The 27,410-nt window shown below is 37.8% G+C and overlaps 1 protein-coding gene across 1 annotated transcript in view; it reads right to left on the bottom strand.

Annotated features, from left to right (window-relative positions):
* The window catches only part of TENM1 (teneurin transmembrane protein 1), a 349,960-nt gene that overhangs the window by 165,293 nt on the left and 157,257 nt on the right, over positions 1-27,410 (bottom strand). Inside the window, exon 5 of the mRNA XM_075162386.1 lies at positions 1,491-1,731. Within this exon, the coding sequence (XP_075018487.1) occupies positions 1,491-1,731 (241 nt within the window). The remainder of the gene's footprint in view (positions 1-1,490; positions 1,732-27,410) is intronic.

A 27,410-nucleotide genomic window follows, 5' to 3' on the forward strand; every position in this document is an offset into this window, starting at 1 on the left:
GAACGCCCAGGGATCAGCCTTATATGTAACAGAAAGTATAGAATATATAAGCTTGTTACACTAAAAATGACAGAGACTATGTAAACAGAAGCTTCCAGCTCTAGAAGAACTAGCTGAACTAAAATTTTGTTGATGTTCACTTTTGGAGAAAAGTTTCCATTTTCCTTGATTCTTTTTGTGATTTGTCCCTAAGACAAATAAGGAAAGTTTTATTTCAGAATGAATCACCTTATTCTTCAATCCCAACTTAACAGCCTTTCAGAAAAGAAAAACTTAATATGACACTTCTGATTAGCAGCAGCTACGTGTTTAAAGATGTATACTAAAATTAAGTTTTGTAATAAAATAAAAACAACCTTCTTATAAAGTAACAAAATGTAGGTTTCAGTGATTAATTGTGATAACTGGCCCTTGGACATAGGTGTATTAAAAAGCAAACATTTCTATGTATAATAGCTTATATTCTCTGGATCAGATTAACTGCATGTCAGACATTCATCTCTTTCATCAAACACAACTTTCACAGACAGTGATGCACTTTACATGTTTAAAAATGTCAAAACCCAAAGGAAACACTACTCAAAAGTTCTTGGTGCTCTGTTCACAGTGAAGAGGAAGAAGGCTGTAGAAAATTGAGGGCTTGTTTTAAGCATCAAATCAGCAAACACAGCTGTAGTTGAAAGCCATCAAATTAGCTAATACTTAGCAGGAACAAAAAAGCTTATTATAGCCAAAAAGTCACTGGAAACTGTGTATTTACCTCTGGCAGAACTTTGGGTACTGAAACACAGGTTTGCTGAACAGAGAATGTATTTGCTTTCAATTATTTTTCAGAGTAGATTATATGTGTAAATTGTGAATGATCCTGAGGTTGATCCCTCCCTTCCCCAGCTCCCAGAGGTAAGGCTCTCCGTGCTCAATACCTGTCTTGGGCCTGTATCATTCCTCCATTACCAAATGATTATCAAATTATATTCTTTGTGTATATATGCAATAAATTGTTTAAATATGCATTGAGGAAAATATTATTTTAGCATTATTTCCTATCTTTTCTTACCCACAGGAAAGCTACAGCCTGAACGCTGACTGACTCCAGAAGTGCCAGAGTACACCAATTAAACAAAATTTCTATTTGCTGATTACAAAATGGCTCTGGAAGAATGTGGGAGGGTGAGACAAGTACACAAGCACAAATCCTGACTGCACACAACTCTAAAATACCTATTAATCTACAGACCATAAGGAAATCAATGTCTTCCAAAACTTTGCAAAGCACACGCTTTTAAGAGCATTAATGATCTAGATGAATCAAGTAAATAAGGCCTCACATGCCTACACGACATGGCCTCAAATCAAAATGCATTGGCATGTCCTGAACGACAAATTCAATAATTCCCCATCACCGCCTCATGTCAACCTCAGGCCTCCTCCCCATCCTTTTTTTTTTTTTAACATTTGAGGTATGTTGTGTACCACAGGTTGGTCTGTACCTGGTTTCCAGCGGTATGTTGCTGTTCAAGACCCAGCTGTTATGGAGATGCACCGAATCTTGTGTACTGGTGGGGGGAGTCGGGGCAGCAGGACTGGGCTGGCTGCGGGTGGTCATTGATCTTCTCTGGAGAGAATCAGCTGTAGGAGGGGGTTTTCTGGCGCAGGTGCATGCGTGCGGCGGTGGAGGCGGCGGCGGGAGGGGTCTGAAGGTGAACTGGTTATGGGGGCTACCTGGCATATCTGAAACAACAAAGAAAAGGCAAAGAAACCCACAGAGGGTTATTATTTTAAAAAGATCAAGAGAGCATGAGCATGATACAATAGTTATTGGGATTAAAGCACTGTGCTTTATCATGTTGTTAACCCTGTTGCCTGTAAAATGTTGTTGCAACATGTGAAATAATTTAAAATGTAATACTCTACTGAAATGGAGAATATCAGATACAGACACACACCCTCCAGCACTGTAGTTCAGTAGTTCAGGAAGAAACAAAAAAAGAAAAAGGAAAAAAAAAGAAGAAGATACAACATTCACATAATTTGTCATAGGGTTTTTTGGGGAGGAGGGTAAAGAAGAAATAAATCAAGCTGACATTGAATTGCAGCACAGACACCAACTGATTTCATGAGCTATAATTCTCATTTAAGAACATCTGAGAAAGAAATAGACACAGTATAAGAATTAGTCTTGCACTTCAAATCAAGAGAAAATAATTGAGTAATTCCTATCACCTAACAAACATCTTTCATAAAACAAGGTTAACACATTTCTGCGAGTCTGTTACTGCATTTGTTAAATGAGACCTGGGAAAAGGCCCTCTTAAAGACTACCTGAAGCAATAATGATCCAGATACCCAGAGAAAAGGTTTTAAGGCAGCTAAAGGCAGATGAGCCAGCAAGGAGCTCACAGCCACCGGACCAGGAGAAGGAGATGGAGTGAAAGACGTGTGTGGTGGGTACCCAAGTGCTGCCGCTGCCCTACGGGACCCTCAGCGCTGCCCTCCAGCACCCGAGAGGGACGCAGTAGCTGCACGGGTCCTGCCCTGTGCTAACACTGCTACGCGGCTTTAAGGGGGCTCAGCCTGTGCCAGTGAGCTTGAATCCTCCTGCAAAAGACAACCAAGATACAAATATGGTGTAACGGTACTTTGAAGGGATAATAAAATCTTGCTTTTCTCAACTTCCCACAAGAGTCTCCAAAGCCTCTCAGTACAGCAAGAAACACAGCTATGGAGAATTGAGGCAATAAATCCCTTTTTAGAGGAACAATAACAAACACTTTGCAAAGAAGATGCTGATAAAAATTGCTGCCAGATTGGGTGAACTGTGAAGCTATTAACCTGAAACTCTTCCAGATAATTTACCTCGGTGTCTAACGCGGCTTTGTCCCATTTCTATACTCACCCTCACTCTCCCTTTTACCTTAGCAGACGTCCAGTTAAATTTGCACAAAACCAGCTGGAGCGGAGCTCTGATGAACCTGCAAAAATTCCTTGCAAGGAACTGTTGTCGCCGTCCATTTACAACACATGCTTTCTTTAAATTATGACATGATGTGTCTTCAAGGTGAAAGATGAAAGTGTGCCCCTTCTCTTTTTGGAACAGCTGGTGGAAAAAAAGCACTTTTTTCTCCCTGACAGTCCCAATTTACCCCAACTGGAGAAACAAGGTTGTTTAGTGCTCCACATAAGCTTTTCTATGCTGTGATAAGCAAAGCTGTCATGGATTTGGCCCAGGCTTAATCCTTTTAATTTCATTGATCTTTTATCAAGGCAGCATTCTTACAGTTGCATTAAGGTTTACGCTGTAATATTAGTTTGCATATACCAGAAAATCATTTCTAAGCATATTAGAAAATTGGAGACCTCAGTAAATTAAATCACTGGAGTCAACAGTCCAGAGCTCTGAAATAATCTGCTAAGGCACTTTCATATAATAATTAATCTCAGTAAATCCTGTATCCTGCTATTTTAGAATTGAAAGCTACCCAATTTTTGGACATAATATTTGATGTCCAGCATCCTCAAGTATTTGATCAATGACATTCCCTTACTTAGTGGTATCAATCTTAAATCCACTCTACAGAAAATTTGCAGGATTATTACACATCCTATAATTTGCATAACAAGGCATTTTAATGGTCGTGCCACTGTCCTGTTAGAAAATTGCTGATCTTTGCCAGGACACGCAGTTAGACTCTACAAGGTACATCAAAAGCTATGCAGTAAATGCTGAGCAACCAAGGTGACTGCTTCTCTAGGTAAATGAGGAAAAACTGTATAATCTATATGGCAACGCATCTTTTAATTCCCTTCTTCTCCTTTTATCTGTACTGTCCCTATCCTGTCACCAGCATGCAATTATCTGACAAATAGTTTAGTTTGTTCCATGCAATAGACTGGTTCTGCTTTGTAAACCATAAAGTATTTCTGGTTGTTAGGGTACCTTATAACTCCCGGTGCAATTTATCACAATACATTAACACATCAGATTTCCTGGGGGATTCCTTTTTAATTATCACACTTGTCACCCCTTCGCTACTGGCATCACAGAAAACCTCACATGAGATTCTGAAGTATTTTTGTGATTTAAAGACAAGTCTTCTGCATCAGACCTTCACTTCAGTGAAGCACTGCAAATTCATTATGCTGAGAATCAGCCTGAGTTTCCAATCAGTTTTTACAGACTTTGTAATTTGGCAAAGTTATTTTTATTTTGCTTCAAACTAAGTCTACATCTCATAAACTTTATTTTTATACCGCAAAAAAATGTTGCTTGGGATATAAAGCAACATTATATCTAAATATAATGCACACGTAAGCACACTTACGATTCTTCAGGACTCTGAATAAACAGTAGACTCTGCAAAATAACTTAATGTAAAATCATTTAAACACCTAAAAAGTGATATTACACAAGATAATTTATCTAAAGCCAACAAGTTTCCAAAATGTATGGGAGTGACATAGAAATTCGCTTAGCTATAAATTTTTATCCCGTTGCTACTGTTCAGCATAATGCTATCCATAACAACTTCTGTTTTTATTTTTAATGGCTGTTAATAATGTTCAGATTTTTAAATTTTTTTACATCAAAAAGTCTATGTATGATACATAAATACAGTGCTATTTGTTTTCAATGTGTTCACTGACGTGGTAGAAGTTTCCATTCATCTAAAAATGTAACTATAAAACATAATTTCAGCTCTTTACGTTTACAATAATTTGCTTCAAATCAGATTTTCATCTGAGGAGTGTGCAAGCCAGAAGAGATGCTCTTGACCCTCAAATATTGTCCTTCTCATCTGCACTTGCATTTAGCCCATTTTTTTACAGACAGAAGAGGCTGTTTAAAAAATGTCTAAATTCTTTCCCGAGAATTCATTATTTTTAAATAGTTCTCTCATTTCAGCAGAGCACATCTAGAACTTTCCTGAAAAGATCTATACAACAGTCTGCTTCTTTGTTGTATATTGGATCTGCTTGCACACTCCCCATCCACTCCACAAACTCCACTTTTTTCCACAAACTTCTTTTCCCCCCTTTTTTTTTATTTTTAGGGTTTTTGCTTTCATTCTTCAATAACGATGTTAATTTGTTTAGTTTTTCTATTTTGAGACACTTCTCAAACTCCATGCACTTAGTCCAAAAGAGAAACTGCTGTATGGATGCTAGCTATAAACAAGAAAACCTTTCCTTGTAATTCTGCTAGTTTCAAGGATTTCTACTTGCTCACCTTTCTTTGAACTTGGAAGGGAGGAGTTCTGCTTCTGCCCTGAATGCTGCTGCTGCTTCTTTGGTTCTGACTCCTTCTTTTAGATGGCCCTTGATCAACATTGAACACAGGCTGCTCCATGGAGCTGTATAATGGAGCTTGGTATCCTACAGTTATGGAGCGCAGACCTCAACAGCTCCTCCTGAGCTGCTGAGTTCTACTACTACTGCTTTTTCCTTCAGGAGATACAATAATTCAGATCTTGCTTTTTTACTAGGCCTCTGCTTTTCAGAAAGTGGAAAGTTAACCTAGACACTTGCCTTGCTCTGCCACGTTGGCTGAGTGCTGCCATTCCGCTCGAAAGCTACTGGAGGCGCAGACCAATGGACAAGACCAGCGTTAACATAAACTCATTTTCCTTAAGTCAGGCTAAAATGCCTTTGTAATCATAAACATGTAGTCAAATTGCTTTACAGACTGACAGAAATGAAATAAGCAGTTTTATCAACTAGTTAGCACCTGATTAAAAATTAGTTTTGAAAATAAGCCAGGCCTTTGCTAAAGTATTTTCCTAACAGTTTTAAAGTATACTTTACTATACCTTTTGGATCCATATAGAAAGAAGGGGTAATTGAACTGTTTCATCATTTACTGACAAGACTACAATAGCCTGTATTGTTACTAAGTGAAGTATATCAGAAACAATATATTAAAAAGTAATGAACCTTAAAAGGTTTGCATCTAACCTGTAGTGCTTTTGAGATATTTGAATTTTTTCAGTTCCTAAATTCATTATTTATTGGTACGCTTGGACTTTTTTTTTAACTAGACGTGTCTCAGCTGAGTATGAATTAGCTTGCAATCCATTATTTAATGAATGAAATAGCAACATATGTTCAGAGAGTTTAGTTTCGTTCATTTAAAAGTTCTGTGGGTATACTACTGCTCAGTTACAAACCAATCTGTAATTTTTTCTCAAGCAGAGATGAAGGAACATAATGCGCACTGAAGAACTGGAAAAGCTTCAGTGCAGGGAAGACAGAGAATCTGAATGCTTAAGACTAGAGCTAAAAAGCATAGCATAAAAATTCTCAATTTTACAATGAGATTTATGCTCTGGGCCTAAGAAGATAAACTAAGAATTAGATGTAGGTGCTACCATTGCAGAGGGCTGGTTTTGCTACATGTTAATATATTTATTGATGTTGTGTAAGTCTTGACACCCTTTCCTTCCACTCTAAATTTAAAATTATTCTTTTTCTATGTATACACCAATGACCTTACTAAGCCCCTAGTTATTTGTTGCCTATTTCTGAATTCCTTTTATACGTGCTGTCACATATTTTGAGAAAAAAAAATTGTGTATGAAATTGCTCTATTGATGTATAAATTTACGTTGTGTTTCTATAATCTATTCTACACTTGCTCCTTCTGATGTAGCTCTACATTTAGTTGGCCTACCTTACTTGCAAAATCCTTTGCTTCGAGAACTTTGTCAGACCACGAGGATACGGAAGTATCTAACCAGAACCTTTCATACCAATTTACCTTTAGATTATTGTTTTCCTATATATAACTTTTTTTCTCAGCCTTACTACATAGTAAATCTTCCAGAATCTAAAATATCCAACATCTCTAAATAATTCTAAAAACCATATGGTTTTATGCAAAATAAAGTTTATAATGTAATGAAAGCTTATAAACTAAAGGTCATACGGACTCAAAGTTTACAGACGAAGAAAGAGATTTAGAGACCAATACTACTTCCCACCGCAGCCTACTGACTCATGCCCACAGTGCTTTGAGCTCGCCCCTGCGGCAGTAGATTTTCCTTGCCGAGCAGGTTGGGACAGCCCAGAACAGACTGAGGGAGGGAGGGACCAATTAAGCACTGGGGATCATCAAGGGGCTCTGGGCATTTTATTTTTCAGAACAGGTGTGCCCTCAAATAGCCAAGTATATAATTTCACACCACACTGCCACTCTAAGAGTAGAATGAATCCTATGTATCATTACTGAGGCTGTGCTGAAAACACAGCACTTCACTTCCAAAGAAAAATTAACAGAGATCTTATGCCATGTACTTTGAATGGAGTCAACGAGCATAAAATACAGCTGGATTTACATTACAATAATGTAATGATGTCAAACAAATGATGTATAATACTAAAACACTCAGTCCACTGTGTTCATATGGATCCCATTAAATGTTTCCTTTATGTTCTCACTATCACATATGTTCAATTCCCTTGAATCCCTTACAACTATACACACACACGTTAACAGCTTCTAACTTGTAATTTGTGGATCATTTTAACAAAAAGATCTGGTAAAACAAGAATTTTAATAATTTCCTGATGCTAACAGAAACTTATTTCTCCTTCAGCATTTCCAAGTTTACACAAATTTAAAAATGAAATATGATGGCAATTCAACTCTTTTTAAAACACAGGTAAGATTTACATTGAATGTTGTATGGTCTAACTATGTAGGAAAAAAATCTATTCTGCATGTAAGCTACAAGGACAGTAAGGAATTCTTACGATAGCGGTGTAGCACTTCCTTTTCTATTTTTATATTAACAGTCAAAACTTGTACTGTAAGACCTGAGTGACTGTATTTTGTAAACACTCATAATGGACCTCATTCTAGGAAACTTTACAAAAACATAATTACCCAGTTTTGAACACCAGACTAAAAAGGAACGATGGGAGCAGCACCAGCACTGTGTAAAACACTGTTGCTTTTACAGAAGTAAATGTTTTATGCTTCTTTAATTCTTTAATACAATCTCTTGTGAAATAGTGCTAAACACAGCTAAAATTCCTTCTGGAGTCCATATTTATTTAGGTAGACTAATATGAGCCTGGGATTTTCCCATTATTTTAACTTACATTTTTGGTCCATTTCTAACAAGCAAATGCCAGATTACTTAAAGTCTACTAGAAAACCTTCACAAATCAAATAGTATAAATGGACTTTATTACCTGCATATGATACTAAGTATCAATGCCTTAACACTTCTAGCAATAGAGAGCATACGGAATTTTCATCAGCAGGACTTTTGTATTTGCCAGTAATTTGCCATTACTGTTGCACGTCAGGATGGTAACACTATTGGGCTCTGTTTCTGGTAAAACATCAATTAGTAGCACAATAAAAGTGAAAAAAATACTGGAGATCTCACATAGTGTTTTGGAAAATAAATCAGAAGTGTCTCTGCAAACAAACTGTTTCTTGACTCAGCTGCAGGAAGATGTGGGAGAATTTTTCAGGCAAAAGAACGGAGGTTAGAACTCATTAGAGAAGGAAAGGCAGTGATTTATCACTAGGGAACTATCACATGGCCACCCTTTCCAACTTTGCTGATAGGATGCATTTAATAATATTCTGCCTTTCAAAAACTTCTGGCATCTGTCGTCTTTGTACCGTATACTTAACGTGTCAATTTTACTTTGTAAAATTCTTGAAATAAAACTGATACACTCTTTTTTTTTTAGGTGTACGCAGGGGAGCGTTTTGTTTTTTCTGATGATGGAAATGCTAATATACTCAAACCAAAAGAAGGGCTTGTGGGTCCAAAGCTACCTATTTTTTCTCCAGCTATATCAGTTGGTGCAATGAAAGACATTACCTTTCCTGACAAACTTTGCCTCACTTAGAGGCACTTATGTCTGTAGACCATTAGAGCTACAACAGCACTACTCCTCCTTAATTAACTCCATCACTCAGTGTTTTAACTTGGGAGTCCAACCGCTGAAGTAGAATAATTTTGGACATAAACACTGCACTATAAGATGTCACTCTCTACGCTGTAGTTTGTAACCAGAAATGAGTTTCAGGTTATAACGCTGTGTACTGCGGATAAGATGCAAGTTTTAAATGTTATCCTGCAGAAGCAGCTGACAATATAAACACGCTGATGCGTGTTCGTATAAAATAAACATTGCCAAAGGGGAATGAAGAGCTAGAGCTCCTGAGGCGCTTTTATTCTGCTGAACTGTCTGAATTATAGCATTGTTCTATAGTACTTCTTCATATAGCTGTTAAATACCAATGCACTCTGTGTATAATATTTATGTGAAAACATTATTCCATTTATGTCAATTAATATGACAAATTTGAAATGAAACTACCCTACTCACTCCCTTCCATCTCCTTCGTTGCAGGTGGTACATCCATCAGATTCTCTCAAATACCCATCCAGTTGAGACAGAACTCCTCTTAAATCACTACAGTCTGTTCCAACACAAGACAGGCCCGTTGGTGGTTGAGTCACAGAGGTCAAGGACAAAACGTGAAGGGAGAAGAAAAGCAGCACTCCAATTATGATGGAGACTGAGGGAACAACCTAAACAACCAGCTCAGGCTTCCAGAGGTTTGTTTAGCAGATCAAGCAGCTGCTGGTACAATTACCAGCACACAGCATTCAAAGGATAAAAGTGGAGACTGACAGCTCCCAGCCAGCTTAAAGGTGATATTTCGGGAGAACGTGCAATTCCTGCCGTTACTTAAGAGTGGTGGGTTCAGTCAATATCACGAGTTGTAACTTCTATCAGTGGCAACTCACAGGGGACGGTACAATCACTATTCTAAAACTCTGAACAAAGCAGGAGAGATTATAGCTTACAGAGTAAGCCTATCACCCAGGATTACAAAAGCCAGGCAGTTGCAAGTAGCCTGGCAGCAAATTTTGATGACCTTAGAGGTGAACAGATTTTGATTAAAGAGCAGTTTATGATTGGTAAAATAGGTTGCGAGCAGCCATGGCTGTAAAAATTAATGTTTCCCCAGTTATTGATGGTTTTCGGCAGTGATATATATTCAAGTTTTGGCCTTTGTGTCATTAAATTCATTAGCTGTGAGGGCTTTCTAAAGGGGATCTATGGGTAATGGAATTAGCAACTATAAATCATACTGAAATACACAGTGTATTTAGCCCAGTAGTTCAGTGGAAATGTCATGAATATGGACATATTAAGCCACTTTGTCACCAACCTCTCTATAGCGGATGATAACCTTCCCGGCCTGCCTCTTACCTGCTTCATCTGTGTTCCTGTTACTTCACAACATTTTTAGGAAAAAAGACTGCTTGAGGCGCTGTTACGGACCCAAATAATGTAAAACCCTGCGGCATTCGAGTTCACTGCACAGCGATGGCTGAGGTGAAGACTATTCCATTTCAGTGCTTGCCTTCTCAAGGCTGGGGACAGTGACATGAGTTCTACCATTTGACTGAAGTACAGAATCCTGTTCAACTTAGAGCCCAGCCATGAGAAAGATCAGGTTGTCGATTCATATTTTTGTAAATATAAAATATTCTCTGGCTGTACAGAAATATGAAAAGATGATAAGCCCTAAGTCACGGTTAAACCTGCCAGTTACATCAGGACCCAAACTCAAGCCCTGATGAGCATGTTTATGTGCATTCATGAAATTACTGGGGGCAAGATCCCAAGCATATTCCCTGTCTATTTGGACTCAGACAGCGCTAGCGTTTTGTTGGCAGCACTGCAAACTTTAAGTTTACTTCAAGGTGGAAGTGCCTGAACTTTCTGGTTTCACAGATGAATCACACTCCAGCTTCTCCCACCTGGATATATAAAGGCTTTGCTCAGGACACCTGACTCTCTGCACTCCAGATTATCAATCATGTCAAATCCAGCCACCCAGCATGTCTCCTGACATTATTTTGCAGAGCATAATTGAAAATACTAGATCCATTTTTACAATCAATACCATGTACAGACGTAGAAGCTTGAAGCTCTTCTGGATCATTCAGTAATTGTCTCTACCCCCATGTATTTACTTAATTTTTAAGACAATCCTTTTAGAAAGATATTAATGAGGGAACATCAGGAGAAATATGGACTAGTTTCTATATTCATAATATTCTGAAGAACATGAGGAAAATGAAGGTCTCTATTTTATTCAATAAAACAGTATTCCATATGTTTCTATTATGGATTTCACCTCAACATTAAATTGCTTGATATGAACATCTTTACATATATTTCCAGTGACTGTTATATGAACATAGGGAGTATTAAAAAAATAATTCATTTATCTGTGGTTATATAGTAACTTGTTGAGGGGCAGAAAAAGCTGTCAAATGTATCCATAATATGTAAACATATGTACAGTTTAACTGTGACTCTATATGCATATCTATCTCAAATACTAATTAGTATTGTTTTATAAATAAATACTAAGAAATATTTTTCTTGACAGAAAACTTTGCATCCAGATTTTGTGTAAGTTAAATAGACTGTAGCCAGTTAAATAGACTACAATGTCTGTAAGAGTACTGCATAAAGCCTTAGATAGAGCTCGACAACATATTCAGCTGGAGGATGTACAACGCATGGTCATCACACCAAAATAAGGTAAAAATTACCTTCAATCATGGTATTGGTTTTTTTTAAGTAGATTTGGGCTTTCTATAGAAAAGTTTACTTCTAGACTGTTTCCCTGCCTTCCTGGGGAAGAGGTGCAGTGGTGCAGCGCTGGGGCCATTTGGGTGACTTTACTCTACAGGAGTAGAGAAGTGGAAGACAGCTTGCTCAAAGCCGGCTGTTCAGAACAAATATCCCTCGACCTACAAGGTTCAACCAGAATTCACCATAAATTACTGGGCTGCGTCTCATTATAAATCTGTATCCCCTTACTGGCTCTGTAGAAATTATTTCCACTGTATTCTCTGAGATTTAATTTTAAAGTGATTCTTCTTTCTCTGTAGACTGTACAAGGTAGCAGAGTTGTTTGTTGCTACAATTTTCTGCTAGCTATTTTGGATAATCAGAGAGAAAACTTTATACAGAAGCATGCTACCAACCAGTAAAATGAACGGCTTTTGGTGAAACTGATAATGCTTTTATCTGGCTTTTCCTGAATGATTGCATACACATTCAAACCTGTCATATAAATTAGGAATATGATCCACTACTCTTCCTGAAGTCAAGAAGAGACTTCCAATTCATCTTAGTGGAGGTTAGTTTTAAACACAGTTGACGAATTGACAAGCAGCAAGTATGTGTGTTTATTCCTGGTCCAGAAATACTGTTGACAACTTTTTTTTTTAAAAATCAAAGTACATGTGGCCCCTCCTATCTTATCCTCTCCTCAGAGTAGTCTGACCTATAAAATAATTTGCAATTAATACATAAATCACAGCACTACAGATTTTTCTCAACAACCTTACTAGTTCCTGTTGGTCAGGTAGAGAGCTCGCAGGAAACCTGACTGTTTCCTTCAACTTCACTTATCTTCTACTTCACAAACTTTAGTTGACAGATTTCTTAAAAAAGAGTTCTTCAAGACAAACTACAGTTTCAAAACATATATTGTCCTTCTGAAGTTTTGCTTTAGAAGAGAAACAAATTTTTAAACAGAGAATTATTTCAAATTATCTTTTAAGTCTCTATTTAAACAGAGAATTATTGTTTTAAATAAGGGAAACAATTTTTTTTTTAAAAACAGGAAGAATGGTAACCTTAGCTGTAGGATATTTAGCATCAATTCATTCTTGGTGACCCTTAGATGTACATGGTATTATTTAAGAAGGAGGTTGCATGTAATTGTAAGACAGCATAACAGAAAGCTGTTTGTCACTCACCAGATGATTTTACATAGTATCTAAATTACACTAAATTAGTTAAAGGATATACCTCAGCGTAGAATTATCTGACCAACTACTTCTGCCTTTTATCCCTAGAGGTAGTTCTAAGACAAGCAGATAGTACTATCTAGTAGGCAGTTCTAAGACAAGTTCCTGTCCCTCTCAACTTAATCTACAAACAAAAGAAATACTTTTACGAAAAGATTTATTCCTGCCATCGATGTTTGCTAACATTTTATTTAGGAACGTTGACACTTCTCCTATAGTACTGAGCTTGCTGGGAGGAAAGACAATGGTACATGTGTAACTGATGGTAAACAACAAATCGATTATTTTTTAAAGAAAAGAAAAACTCCTGTAGGGAAAGACAAAATAACAACACAGAAACAGCTGATGTAATGCCTGAAAATAAACACAACAGCCTAGGCACAAACCCACAGTTTTCAAGTTAGTCTCTCTAACGCTTATTTAGGCATTTACAAGCAAGCATGTAGATTTTCTGAAACACCTATATGCTTCTACCACTCCACGAACTTGGGGGTTGTGGCCTGGTTCCTCAGAACTATTTTTAACTACTTTTAACTCCACTCTGCATTTTATTATTAGGAGCCCTGCACTCTTAAACACCTTTGAAGATCTCAGCAGAGAATCTATCAAGTACCAGTAAGGTCACTTCTGCATAAACTGATTCAGATAGTTAACTTCAGGCAGTAATAATGTTTGACAAGCTTCTCCTGCTATTCTTGCTCAACTTGCAAAAGAAATTTAGTGCAACTCAAAATTAACAAAGATTACATCATTTTACAGCATTAATAGGTTATAAAAGTTCTTTGTGACCATATTCCCAGCTCACCTCAAAACACATTTCTAAGGTGCATTTCACTCAAAGCTTATCTATATACAGTTATTTAAACTTATTGTAAATAAGACATGCATTTTTGAATATTACTAGAAATTACATCTATAAAATATCGAATAAAACCTTCAAAACAAATGCATAAAGAAGTATCAAGGGAAACATACTTTTTCATATGAATCTAACCAACAAAGTATTTTAATGAGTGCACATCTATTAAGAGAATTCTCAGGATACTGTAATTATTATTCATTTTCTAGAATTGTTTCACCATGAAGCTTTATGCCACTATGGGGACTTTAATGTTTATGTTTTGTGACGGCTGCATTGACTATTAAAAAGCAATTTGGCTGACATTTTAAGTCTTTTGTTGCCAGTTTTAATTGGATTGTTCACCAAGCATCAACTCCCCTGTTAACTGCAAAAATTACAGGCCAACGTCAGTTTATAGTAATGACTGTTTAATGATTTTATCCTGTCAGTATGCCAGCTTCATATGGATGCATGCATGATTAGTTTCATATCAAGACCTGTAATTAAATAATTGAAACCTAAACAAAAGAGAATATCAAACAGGAACATATCCTTAATAAAGACTCCAAGATTTATCAAGATACTCATTCCAAATTAAATAATAATTAATGTTTTGAGGTCAAACAGTGCAAGAGTTAGTCTTAAGGAAAAAAGTTCTCTGCACCTTTTGCTACAGAGGAAATTTCCCTCCCTTTAAGTGAGGCAAAGTTTGAGAGCTCACTGCAGTGAGTCTTTGCTTATCATTATTAAAACTGACTCAAAATTATTCAGAACTCATTATTAGCTATTTTTGTTTGCTTTCTAGACTAGGTAAAGCTGCTTTTATAATAATAATCGTAAGATATAAAAATAATCATACCTCAACTGAAACTTACAGTACTTGCAATCAAAGAACAACAAGCCCACTTCTCAGAAATTCAGATTCTTGAAAGAAAACCGATTATTATTCTTTGTTCAGCTCTGAATCCTATGCCAAACTCCTACATATTTCAGAATTTCAGATAGAGCAAAAAATGCCTTCTAGAAGATAACTCTTTGAAAGTGTGAAATGTCCATGAAAGTAAAGCCAGAAACAAAAACTCACAAAGCATCACAAAGCAGAGCCAGCACTGCAAAGGCAGCGAGTGCCTCCTCATACTGCTCAGAGTTCAAGAAGCTGGGGGCTTCCTGGAGAATTTCACACCTTATGGTTTTGGCCATCCGACATCGATGGTAACCTTCTGTAGGCAGTTAAACTCTTGAATTTTGAAAATAACTTGTTATTTCACACATTTTGATACTTAGAAACTCCAGGGAAAAAAATTACCGACCAAGGGTTTTCACTGTCTTATTAATAGGCACATCTGCACTATAAAATTTGGGATAGGACGTGTCTGTAAACTGAGCTGGTACGTTTATGGATTCCCATTAAACTTAGACCTCAAAGGTCAAATACCAGACTTTATTGTGTTATGCATTCAGTAAGTATTCAGGCAAATTTCAGCAATTTATAGCAACTTAGAAGAACTTACGTTCATCCTTTTTCAGGCTTGACTTTTATAGACTATAGTCACCTACTAGAAAATATTAACCTACTGGAAAATCAATAGATTTTCAAGGTTGCTTCATTTTTATGTACAAAAAGCTGTATGCCTCGCAGAATCATTCATTTTCCTTTTATTGCCAGGACAATGGCTTAAAACCTGTTCTGACCAAACTTTTGAGCAGACGGCTTTATTTGAAAGATTTAGGGTAAATTTAAGACCCATCTCTTTTCCCAGTTACAATAAGCATCATATGGGATTAACTCCGTTGATTTCTATTAGGTTATTCTGCCTTGGCTTGCTAGATGTAAGCACAGAAGCTAACAGTCCAGCTTTGATCCATTTTTTATATATTTAGAAACAGAAAATTTGTCACTTCAAAATACCAGCTGTGGAACACCACACGATTCTGTTCCAGGAATGGGGTTACTGTATTTGTGATTTAGAAAGGGATGAACCACTGAGCCAGTAAAATACAGGTTGGCACAAACTTACTTCAATTTTTAAAATAAGAAGGTCCAGCAGAGGTATGTGAATGGATTATACATCAGCAGATGAAAATTCACACTGACAAATGCAAAGTACCTCAAATTGATTGCTGAGATCTAAATTAACTCCAAGTACTCAGAAAATGGACCTGTGTATGTCTGCAAACAGTCCAATGAAAACCTCTTTTCTATGTACAGCTTTAGTAAAAGAATGTGACAGCATGGAAAACAAAGCAAATTGGACCGAAAGTAAAAAGGCAAATAGTGTTAAATCATTACATACACATCTTGTGGTATACTTTATTCCATTCTTGACCCTTTTTTTCAGAATAATTTGGTAAAAATAGAAGGGATTTTGCAAACAGGTGACTAGATTAGTGATGTGGAAAAACCATTATGTGAGGAGACACTAAACAGATTGTGTAGTTTAAAGAGAAGGAAGATGTAAATGATAGAGAAACAACATAACGAACTCAGTGGGTACACAATTATTTACACGCACAATAAAAGTAGAGTGGATCACTAAATGAAACTGTTAGGAGAGAAATTTAAAACTGATAAAAGGGAATACTCTGAGGTGTTTTTTTTCTTTTTTTTTTTTAAAACGACACATTTCATCTAGGAATTTGTTGCTACAAACTATCATTGAGATGAGGAGTTTTCAAATATTTTATGTATAAAATTTTATATAGATAAATATTCATCCACACAGAGTAAGCAGGCAATATACACACAAACCTAAGTGTATCTAAGTATAAAACCTACATATAAAAAGGAAGCATTTTTAAGCGTGTAAGTATATAATATACACATGCATATTTTATACATACACAAAAACCTTCACTGAATTCAAATCCCAGTGGGAAGAATAAAAGTTAGACTGGTATTTGCTCAGTTTATTTACAAGGCTATATTTTTATCATCTTGAAGGATTTAATTTCACATATGTTAACACAACAGCACGGAGCAAAACTGCACTCACTGCTTGCTTCCTGCTCCAGCCAGAGAACCTCAACCAAATTCCAGCCATTGGTGAATTTCTTCCTACGTCACCAGGGCAGCCCTGGTTTAGCCAGAGACATTTGGGGAAAACAAGACGAGTATGTCATTTACTCAGCCAACTGATGAAACAAATCCATTCTCATGGCTGAAGAAGAAGAATGGATCTGCCTTGAAGTCATGTACCGCCTAACGCAAAAACTAGAGACGAAATACTTGATTTGTAGATCTCGGAGTGAGTCAGATATTGACGCTCAAAAGGCAATTCGAAACTCAACACACATAAGGAACCCATGAAACCACTTCTATAGGATTTATTGTCCAGAACAGAATAGTAATTCAAGCCTCCTTCTGATCCTCATCCTGATGTTTAAATTCTAAGTTTGATGCTTACTTGCAGTCTTTTGACATATGTGACTCTTAGCAAATATTGTAAATAACCTCATACAGATTTTGTGAACACCACAAATGGGACTACTCCACTTCAACCTGAATGCAATAACCAGGTAACAAAGAACCCTCCGCCAAACTCATCTCACAGTACTGAATAACAGAATAACCAAGGAAGCTAGGATAGAACAAATAGTTCTGTTCATATACTTGCACTGTGCTTTATACACCTTCCTGCCTTTGTTATGGAATATGCAGACTGAATGCAAACAAAGCAAATGTATCAAGGAGGTGGAGGAAGGAGTGGGCAATAATACATGCTATAGTTACCTTTTACTAAAGAGGATGGACAGAATGGGTGAAGATCAGCAGGCAGTTTCAGCTTATGCAATTTCAAAATGACCTTTCAAAAGTAATTATTAGAGCTGAGTTGTAGCATTCAGCTGAAATTGAACTCTTCAGAATTCCACACACTGACAAGGTAGAAATTGGGAAAGAAAAATGCATCATGCGCATCAAAAAGGAGGGGGCCACTCAGACACAGCTTTCCTCCTCCTCCTCCAGTTTGTTTTTTACAATCTTAAATTGAAGAAAAAGCAACACACTACATATCTACCAAATAAAACATATCCTATTGTAGAAAAAATACACGGCTGAAAAATGTACAAGTAAACATGTCAATGAATCGGTTCCAACTGAAGAAAGAAGAACTGAGTATAAAGATATAATCTAAGACAGCTGTACGGTAGTTCATAGTCCAAATTCGCATGAAAATTTTGCCTAATGTAGGAGGGAATATCAGATGGCTGCAGAGACACTCCCAGGCTAGTTTAGAGCCTGTAGCGATCTCCAAAGCTCTAATTCTGTCCTGTCGATTAGACAGGAAAAAAAGAGGGAAGGGAAGGATCTGTCACCAGCTCGGTTCTGCAGTGCATGTGCAAGCACCCATACTCGCTCTGCGTCCTGCAAATTGACTGCGCTGGTCCCAAAGAGGCTGTGAAGAAAGAATTGGTACCATTGCCTGGGACATCTGCCGAGCTAAAATTCATCTCATGTGAATATCCTTGCAATTTGATAGCACAAATATGATGATATTGCTACATCGTTTATATTAAAAACATAGCTGTACACTACACGTGACAGCATAGCTAATGCAAAAACAACTTTTACTTCGTGAGACTGAACTAAATGACCGAAACTGTAGTTGACATTTATGGTATTGATCAGGCTCCAACATTAATACAAAGTAAAATGGCTTGGGAAGTTTATCCATTTACTGATTAGTGATTCATCTCCTTCCAGATGATCTCCAAGTATGACAGCATTGTGTATGTTTGCATTCTTCCTCATTGTGAAGCATTAGCTCCATTTCACATGCTGTAAAGGCAGCACTAAAATTACCATGCTTTACTTATACAAAACTGAACACTTCATGCTGCTTTCAAAATGACTCTATTGCTCTAAAAAAACTCCCCTTAAACTCCACAGCAACAGCAGCAAACTCCATGTCTACTAATAAAAGCCCCCGCCAAAGGCATTAGTCAAAGACAAAGCTGTTCTATTAGGTTATATTAGTACAGAATCCTTGAATGGCTGCTGTTGAAGTGAATAATATTCTCCATGTCATCACTGAATATGTAAAATCTCCTGGAAGATTTCCAGCACAGATTCCATGAACTATAACAAAATTCTGCTCTCAGTAATACCACAAATTCCAGGCAGAGCAGGACTGTAGGCAGCTGCTATGTGGAGTATACAGAGAGCACAAGCACAAGTCCCTACATGTACCAAAAATAGGGGCAAACTCTTGTCACCGGAGCACAGACAATGCAAGGAGATGCTGGTCCCAAAAGCAGGAAAGGAGAAGCACAGATGAAACTGTCTTGTTTTCATAGAATCATAGAATCGTTAAGGTTGGAAAAGACCTCTAAGATCACCAAGTCCAACCGTCAACCCAACGCCTCCATGCCCACTACACCATGTCCCTAAGCACCACATCTACACGTCTTTTAAATACCTCCAGGGATGGTGACTCCACCACTTCCCTGGGCAGCCTGTTCTGAGGCCTGACCACTCTTTCAGTAAAGAAATTTCTCCTAATGTCCAATCTAAACCTCCCTTGGTGCAACTTGAGGCCATTTCCTCTCGTCCTATCGCTTGTTACTTGGGACAAGACACCAACACCCACCTCACTACAACCTCCTTTCAGGTAGTTGTAGAGCGCGATGAGGTCTCCCCTCAGCCTCCTCTTCTCCAGGCTAAACAGTCCCAGTTCCCTCAGCCGCTCCCCATCAGACTTGTGCTCCAGGCCCTTCACCAGCTTCGTTGCCCTTCTCTGGACACGCTCCAGCACCTCCATGTCCTTCTTGTAGTGAGGGGCCCAAAACTGAACCCAGTATTCAAGGTGCGGCCTCACCAGTGCCGAGTACAGGGGCACAATCACCTCCCTGCTCCTGCTGGCCACACTATTTTTGGTACAGGCCAGGATGCCGTTGGCCTTCTTGGCCACCTGGGCACACTGCTGGCTCATGTTCAGCCAGCTGTCAACCAGCACCCCCAGGTCCTTTCACATAAGCCAGCGAACGCAAGGGAACTGCCAAGTGCACTCTCTTGATGGCTATAGTAACACATTCCTTCTCTCTCAGTCTCTCCTGGTGCTTCCACCGGTGCAATGAAGCTCTTTATTTTCTGTCCCAAGTTCTTACTGTCAAGCAAAACTGAGCAATGAATGGGGATACAGTTCAGCTGAGAGCAAAATTTGATTTAATATTCCTATAACACTTTGAACATAAAAATGCACTATAGAAGTGCTAAGTCTTATTAAGCTTGGCAATAGTGAATGCAGGGTGACAGTTTCCCTAGACTTGACAGTGTTGCTCACCAGACTCCAATGTATATAAGCATAACCAGGCAATGCAGAGAACACTTAAGGGTAGAAAACGAGGAAACGCTCCTCCTTTCATCTGAGCACTCGAGGCTCGGCTTTATTTGCTCTGGCTGACACAGACACAGGACTTGAATCTTAGGCACTCATGCCGTACACCTACTACCTGAGACATGCCACTCTTAAAATGTAGTTGGCACAGGGATTTAAACTGGTCAGTCACATAACATAGGAGTGCCTGACCACTGCGCTACAGAGCGTGTTGGTGTCTTTGTCTCTACTCCAATAAATATTTGATTATTTATACGCAGTGAAGTAGCTCGCAAGAGATTATGAGAGAGAGTGAGAAAGAGAGAAGACTAATTGTGTACCAGGTGCGAGGGTATCATTTTCAATCCTTTCCTTCACCATTATTTGACTTTCCAGGCGAGTATCTTGACAACTGCCTTTCCTCTGTGAACCTCTTGCTCTGATGAGGAATTTCACCTCCAAACAGAGATCTCTTCTTTGGGGAAACATCACTGGAATTGACATATTTCCTGAAATATTTGGGTTTCAGCACACTTTCAAAGAAATGGGTTTTTACATTTTAAAGCTCCACCATAGAGATACAGGCAACGCTTCAATGCGAGGCGTAAGTCACAGCATGGTGACTTACATTTTTCACAGATGGTGGTGGAAGTCTTAAGTTAGAGAGGAGCTTTTCCGACGAGGCGCAGGGGGCTCCTGTGCGGCGCTGGGCTCGTGCCTGGTGCGGCGTGCCTGCCTGTGCGGAAATGTCGCCAGTACTCTGGTCATTTATTTCTTTACCTACCAAAACGAAGGTAAACAAAATGTAGGCTAAATATAGCCAACAGGAGCTTCTTGTTGATTGTAGTAGGAACTAAGTAAAACTCTGTCAGTTTAACTCAAGTTAAACAGACTCAAGTCTGTTTAAAATAGTGAATAACCAATTTACCAGTTTTTCTTCATATATAAGAGAAAGACTCCGTGGATTCTGAATGTATCCACACACGCTGATGCTAGAAAGACAGGCTAATTCTAATATATAGCCCAATAAAAGACAAGATACCTGGTAATCTGCCTCTTTGTGAAGCAGTACTACTTCTCATCTCACACAGGAGAGATAAGAGACAGCACGGGAAGCTAAAAGGACAGCACTTTATCCCTTTATTTGAAAATTTTCAATAGACAGCATTTAAAAAAAAAAAATTAAATGGGTTCTATTCAAATGCAGCACGAAAGAAAATGGTGTCTAGCTCAGGCTGGGCACAGTGACCTGCCCTAGTTTGTAGCTGAACAAAGGCATAAAAACACATGATAAATTTCCATTTTGTTATACAGTATTTCATTAGGGAGCTAATTAAACAGGCTGTACTCAAATGCAGCATATAAACAATATTACACATGAAGGGGAGCATTTCTGGGAAGATATTAGCTGATAGCACTAACATAAATGATTTAAATTTTTTTTTTTTCTCAAGAGTTAGGAACAAAAAGCTTTTTCCCCCATTACCTCATCCTAAGTAGTTTTTCCAATCAAGCCCATGTTCACATTCACGCTGTCACTGATAATGGATCTTGTGTCAAATAAGAAGAGAGTAAAGGACCTGATAATAAGTGCAATTATAAAACATCAAAAATGGTAGATCAAAGTGGATTTCCTTTATTCCACCGTGTACAGTCACTTCACAGCTTTTCAGCGTTCCTGTCATGCGGTCCTGACAGGATGTATTAATTTTCTCTATTATCATAGCAACAAGAATGGCACACTTCAGAAAGCAGCTGACGAATGCAGCTCCTCATTATTACTCTGTCTTACTTTTATTAATTTTGTTTATAAAAACACTTTTTAAATCCCCTTCTCCTGAGATTCTCAGGCATGATGATAGCCATCAAATGGTTGATAACCTTGTGATAAACAAAACTTGGGGACAAACTCTCAAGCCTTCTAAGTACTGCCACTCTCCAAAAAGGAACTGAAATTTACAGCCTACAAAAATTTCAAACCCAGTAATGAGTTCATGTTAGAAGAGCTTGAAAACTTTATCTAAATACTCCCACTCTAATTCATCTTGGAAGAGTATCCATTTTCTGAATATTTACTAAATTCTGTATGGGAATTTATAGTATAGATTGGTAATTTAACATACAAATTGCATTTGAAAAAAAATTATAAAGCTCAGGAGTTAAGCAAACTAGTTCAGCTTCATTCTTCCTGCCTTGGCCCCACGGGTACCATGACTCAACTCCTGGTGCGGCTGCTCAGGTTTATCACAGCAGTGATAGTTAGAAGCTTCTGAAATTAAATGTGCATGGCAAGAAAATAGTTTTACAGCATTTTCCCACAGGAAAAAATATAGATAGAGGCTTTGAGCTGGTGGTCTCCTCAATAAACTATGCTTACCCTTCCCGACATTAAAGCTTGCAGCAGTGTGTGCTTTTGAGCTGATCACAAAATGTTGCAGCCAGTGTTGCTAATATGCAAAGGAATACAGACTCAAACACAAAGAAATCAGAATAAAAATCAAGCAAATTGCGTAATATAAACAAACGCATGCAAAATAAAGTTGTGAAGCAATACACTGTCATATAAAATTGCATACCCCTGTTGAAATGAGTAAACCATAACAATTTGCACTAAGTGAAAATATAATATTCACACTAAAACCTGAAAACTATTATATTCGACATGCAGAATTTCAATTCATGAAGTAGAATTCCACTCTAAGCGTGAATGCTAATGTAAAGCATCACGTTCAAAAAGTCTACAATGTTATTTTGAATTTAGAGTATACTTGACCAGTATTGACTTTCATGACTAGTTTGAAAGAGTAAATCTAAATTCACTAATTCAATTGACTATGACACGGCCCTACGCAGTTGGAAATAAACTGAGGTACTATACCATGCTGCCATCACAAAGAGTAACTATCTTAAATATTAGTATAAAAGCGGATGCAGCAGTTTCATATCCTATCATATGAATATTATGGCAATGATGTGTAGAAGTGATTTACATCTTCATTATTTCTAGACTGCAAGAATCGCTATTGCTAGCACTTTGTGGAATCATTTGCTAACATTCAAGCAAGTTATGATTAATGCAATTTGAGTAGAACGCATATTGGACAGATAGATTATAGCCCTGCTGATACTGTATGTACAATAATTAGTAATGTGACAATAGCTAATTATTTTTAATTTTAAAGCTGAAGGATTTTATCCATAAATATTGTGGCTAGAGTTAATAGATCAGTTCTCTCCATAGTCAAAACAAGGTGACAGAAATTATGCATTAAATAAATGAATAATTTCTTATCAATATTTAAAACTAATGGAATGCCAGTCAATAACAGCACTAGACTTTTAAAGCACTGCTGCAAAGTATTACTGACAAAATTAGTATATAAAGCACCCACATCATCATCCCACCCGCTGTGCTGTGCAACACAATGAAACTTATTAAAAGACAACCAAAAACATAAAAACTACCTCCTTAAAATTCAAGAGATCTAAGATACCAGCATGAAACACTGTGTCAGCTGTATGGAAGAAGATCTGCCTGTGTAAGAACTGGAGTGAAAAAACAGATTCTCAGATGGACTCAAAAGGAATTACTTCATGAGTTTGATAGTGCTACTCTAGAAGAGCATGTCCCGATTGTACGGCCTGCAATTAGCATCAGGACCTTACTTATCTGCTAATGGGCAAAGTAATGTTCTGTATAGCATGAACACATGCCTCTATGAATGTAGATAGCAGAACACCAAGGAAACTGTGAAGACTTCACTTGCGAACAAGCACCTGGTTTATTTCAGACTGGAAGTTCTAAGTTTAAAATACTCCAGCAAGTTTGAAACTTTAGGAAAAGTGATTTGAGAGACTTTAAGAGAAAATTCCTAGAACCCAGGGGCCGGGGGGAGGAGGAATAAAAGTGTTTCACTGACACATGAAGATGATGCACAACTTGCAGTAATCCATAATGGGCAATGGAGGACTTATTCCAATATATGGCACTCTTCAGCTACCTCAGCCACAGGTATAATATGGGAGAGGACAACAGCACTGAGGTGACTGCTTCAAGCATTAACACCTACTTTTTCTAGCCCTGGGAAGTCTATCAATCACTGAGCAACTGATTTGTGCACAAACAATAGCTACTGGCAGTAGTAGTGCATAGCAGAAAACAAGGCAGCCCGCCGCTGTACCAGAAGACTAAGATGTGGGCCTGAGCTGCTGCCAAACTGTACGGTCAACGGTCAAACCCAAACATTTCAGTAGCCTAAATCAATGAGGCACTGAACACGACGTAGGAATGCAAACAGTGTTTATGACCCAACTGTTCAGAAGTAATGAAAAAAGCCCCAGAAAACAAGGGATAATTCTAAATTATAAGATTTTCTTAAACCCTTTTATCCATCTCCCTGTGAGTTCCTTTAGTCCCAATGGGAATAATTTCATGCTTTCTCACAACCAAGAGGGAACACTATTTTACTTGAAAAGAAGGCTGAAATCCTCACATCATCCTGTCAGCGCTGCCTCCCCACATGCTCCTAGGGGAGCAGGCAAAGCTGGGGAAAGCTCTGCTTGCAGGCTGGCCCAAATTTTAGAAGAACCTTAGGTGTGCTCATCATTCTCTGGGATTGGAGCAGTATACCGATTTTCTTTTAGCTCTTCCAATTTTCTGGCAATACAGAACATTAATAATTGACGTTTCATTGATTTGATTATTTTCTTTAGAAAGTTGTGCAGTTCTTCCAGAGCTAAGAGCTGCAGAATGCTCCCAAAAGCATTCACATTTATCAGTACTTTTCTGACTCACTCAATATCAGTTTATTAGCCTTAATTTGTACCCTTGTGTTTAACATCAAGGAAGTTACTTTTTGATTGACTCTGAAAAAGCAACCCTTAAAAACAGAAACTGAAACAAAAGCTTTCCCAACAGAACAATTTTTAAAACTTAGTGATACTAGAACAAACTTCTTGGTTTCATTTACTTGAGTAGTAATTGCTCAGTGCAACAAAGAAGCCGTTTCTAATAGAAGACTCATATCCCTAGCTCCTTTAAGTGCTTTTGGTATCAGATTAAATATTAATACAAACCAAACTGTACTGTTCAACTACTTTTTGCATTACTGTTCTGTAAGGGATCACACTATGAAGCAGATGTAAGACTGATGTCAATATTAAATGTACTTAGCTTTTCTTTAAAGTCAATGTGTCAATTTGTACAAATGGAAAGGTACTCATCTTTTGGCACTTCAGATTTTCTTGAGCACCTACATCTCAGAATCATCATGAGATGAAAGAATTGGTCAGAAATGCAAATAATGTATTTTATTTGACTGAGGTTCCATTACATTAAGAACAGAAGAACCTAAGAAAGCAGTCAGACAACTACGCCTGACCATGAGTCTATTAAGAGATCTGATAAGCCAGCAGAAGCAGTCTTCATTTCAAGGTATGCTGTACAAGTGAGAAAATAGTTATTATAAAAGAGGCACATCTTAACTGTATTCCTGCCACAAACATATATAAATATCACTACAAATACCTTATTCTGTTTTATTTAGAATTCACCATCTTTTGCCTCATGGGGTAGAGAAAAATGAAGAACCAATAATTTTTTTCAGATACTTAAAACAAGTTCTTGACAGCATACGCTTGAAGAAGCAGCAAAATTTCCTGCCACAAGTGGAAAGTGAGACATGAGACGCGAGACCAACAGCAGCCAGAGGGTCCCAGTGTCAAAGATTCTCAAGCTTTCTAAACAGCTGGGATAATACGGGAGTGCTGCTGAACAGAAGTGGCATCTAACCGTTCAAAACAGTGTACCAGTGCTCGTACTACCATACATAGTGGTTTTCTCACATGAAGCGGTACCCACGAAAAACTATTCTTTTAGCAGTTTGTGCATAATTTGGCAAATTCAAATGTCGAAAGATGCAATATTTAGACAGCCTGCCACATAGCATGCTTATGTCCCAAACCCAACTATCGCTGTGTAGCGAAGAGCTCTCTGGCAATGGAAGAAGGTTACCAGAGGACTGAGACCTATGAGGGACACCCAGACCATTGCAGAAGCACAGGCTTCTGTGGAGATGTAGCCCAAGTAGAGTAACTCTCATAAATTTTAATCACACTAATCAGGATATAATCAGTATTAGCTTGCCTTGAGCTCAAATGTAAGCATACTAAAATGGTGTACCCAACAGCAGTAACATTTGACGGCATAGCCATGCACTGTATATAAGCATTTTATTTAAGTATGTGAGTAATATAACCAGCGAAGAGAGAAACTATGACTTGCACTCAGGTGTCATGAAAAAACATGTAACCAGTGGCCCAAGTAACAGAATTTACAAGGTAAAGAACGGGATAAGCCCAAGGTATTGCAAACTGACAGGACATCCTGAGCATGAAGTGTGTTGTCAATGAATAAATCTAGTAAAGTTTTCTTTTGAAGTCTAAAACTGGCTTCTCAGAGGACTTACCATTCTCCCCACAGCAATCTTTAATTCCCTAACTGATGCATATATGTACACACATATTCAACTGCAACAGAGAGGACCCCAGCTTCCCTGTGATCTATGAGGTTTTCAGCAGACATTATGCCCTTTAGATATACAATAAAACACAGAGTTAAGTCACACAAGGTGATTAAATGCAATCTGACCCGAGTTCCTCTTTCTGCATTATCATCCAGAGTCTCTTCTCTTCACACATCTAACCTGTCGGATGCAAACATCAGCTTGAAGCCTTACAGTAATCAAGACTGAAAGTACTAACAGATGCCTAAAAAAAGAAGCTAAAGTAGTAAAACACACAAAAAAGTATGGCTGACAAACTGTGTTCCCGCAGATTTTAATGTTTCTTTTTAAATCATAATTAACACTAATTGCACTATTTACATGTTAATGCACAACACCTGGCCTCAGCTGGATATAAAGAGGCTGACAATGCTTTCCTCTCACCTCATTGGGAAGGAATTGAATATGTACAGTCTTACAGAGATGGGCTTGCCAAATATAAGGCACCAATAACTAGGACAACGTGAAAGCAATCTAATTTATTCACAAACTTTAAACAAGTGCAAAGCTACTGGACATTGATTTTGAATTATTAAAGAGCTAGACTGAAACTAAGTCTGGAACACACAGATACAGAAGAAAAATAAAAATAAGAGACAAAGCTTGATTAAAGAACTTGTCTTTTGACCGAAGAGAGGACAGGGACCCCCCCTTCCCCCCCAAAACACTCCGGAAAAAAAAAAAAACAAAACAAACCGAAGGACTCAGTTACCTTGTGGACAGGATAAAAAAGTATGCAAAACCAATTCTAGCTGAATGGGTAATCTACTCCATTATCCTTATAACAAAAGCCCTTATACTGCAGCACTGACAAAAGTAA

This window comes from Calonectris borealis, chromosome 13 (assembly GCF_964195595.1).
Source record: "Calonectris borealis chromosome 13, bCalBor7.hap1.2, whole genome shotgun sequence".
Taxonomy (NCBI): domain Eukaryota; kingdom Metazoa; phylum Chordata; class Aves; order Procellariiformes; family Procellariidae; genus Calonectris; species Calonectris borealis.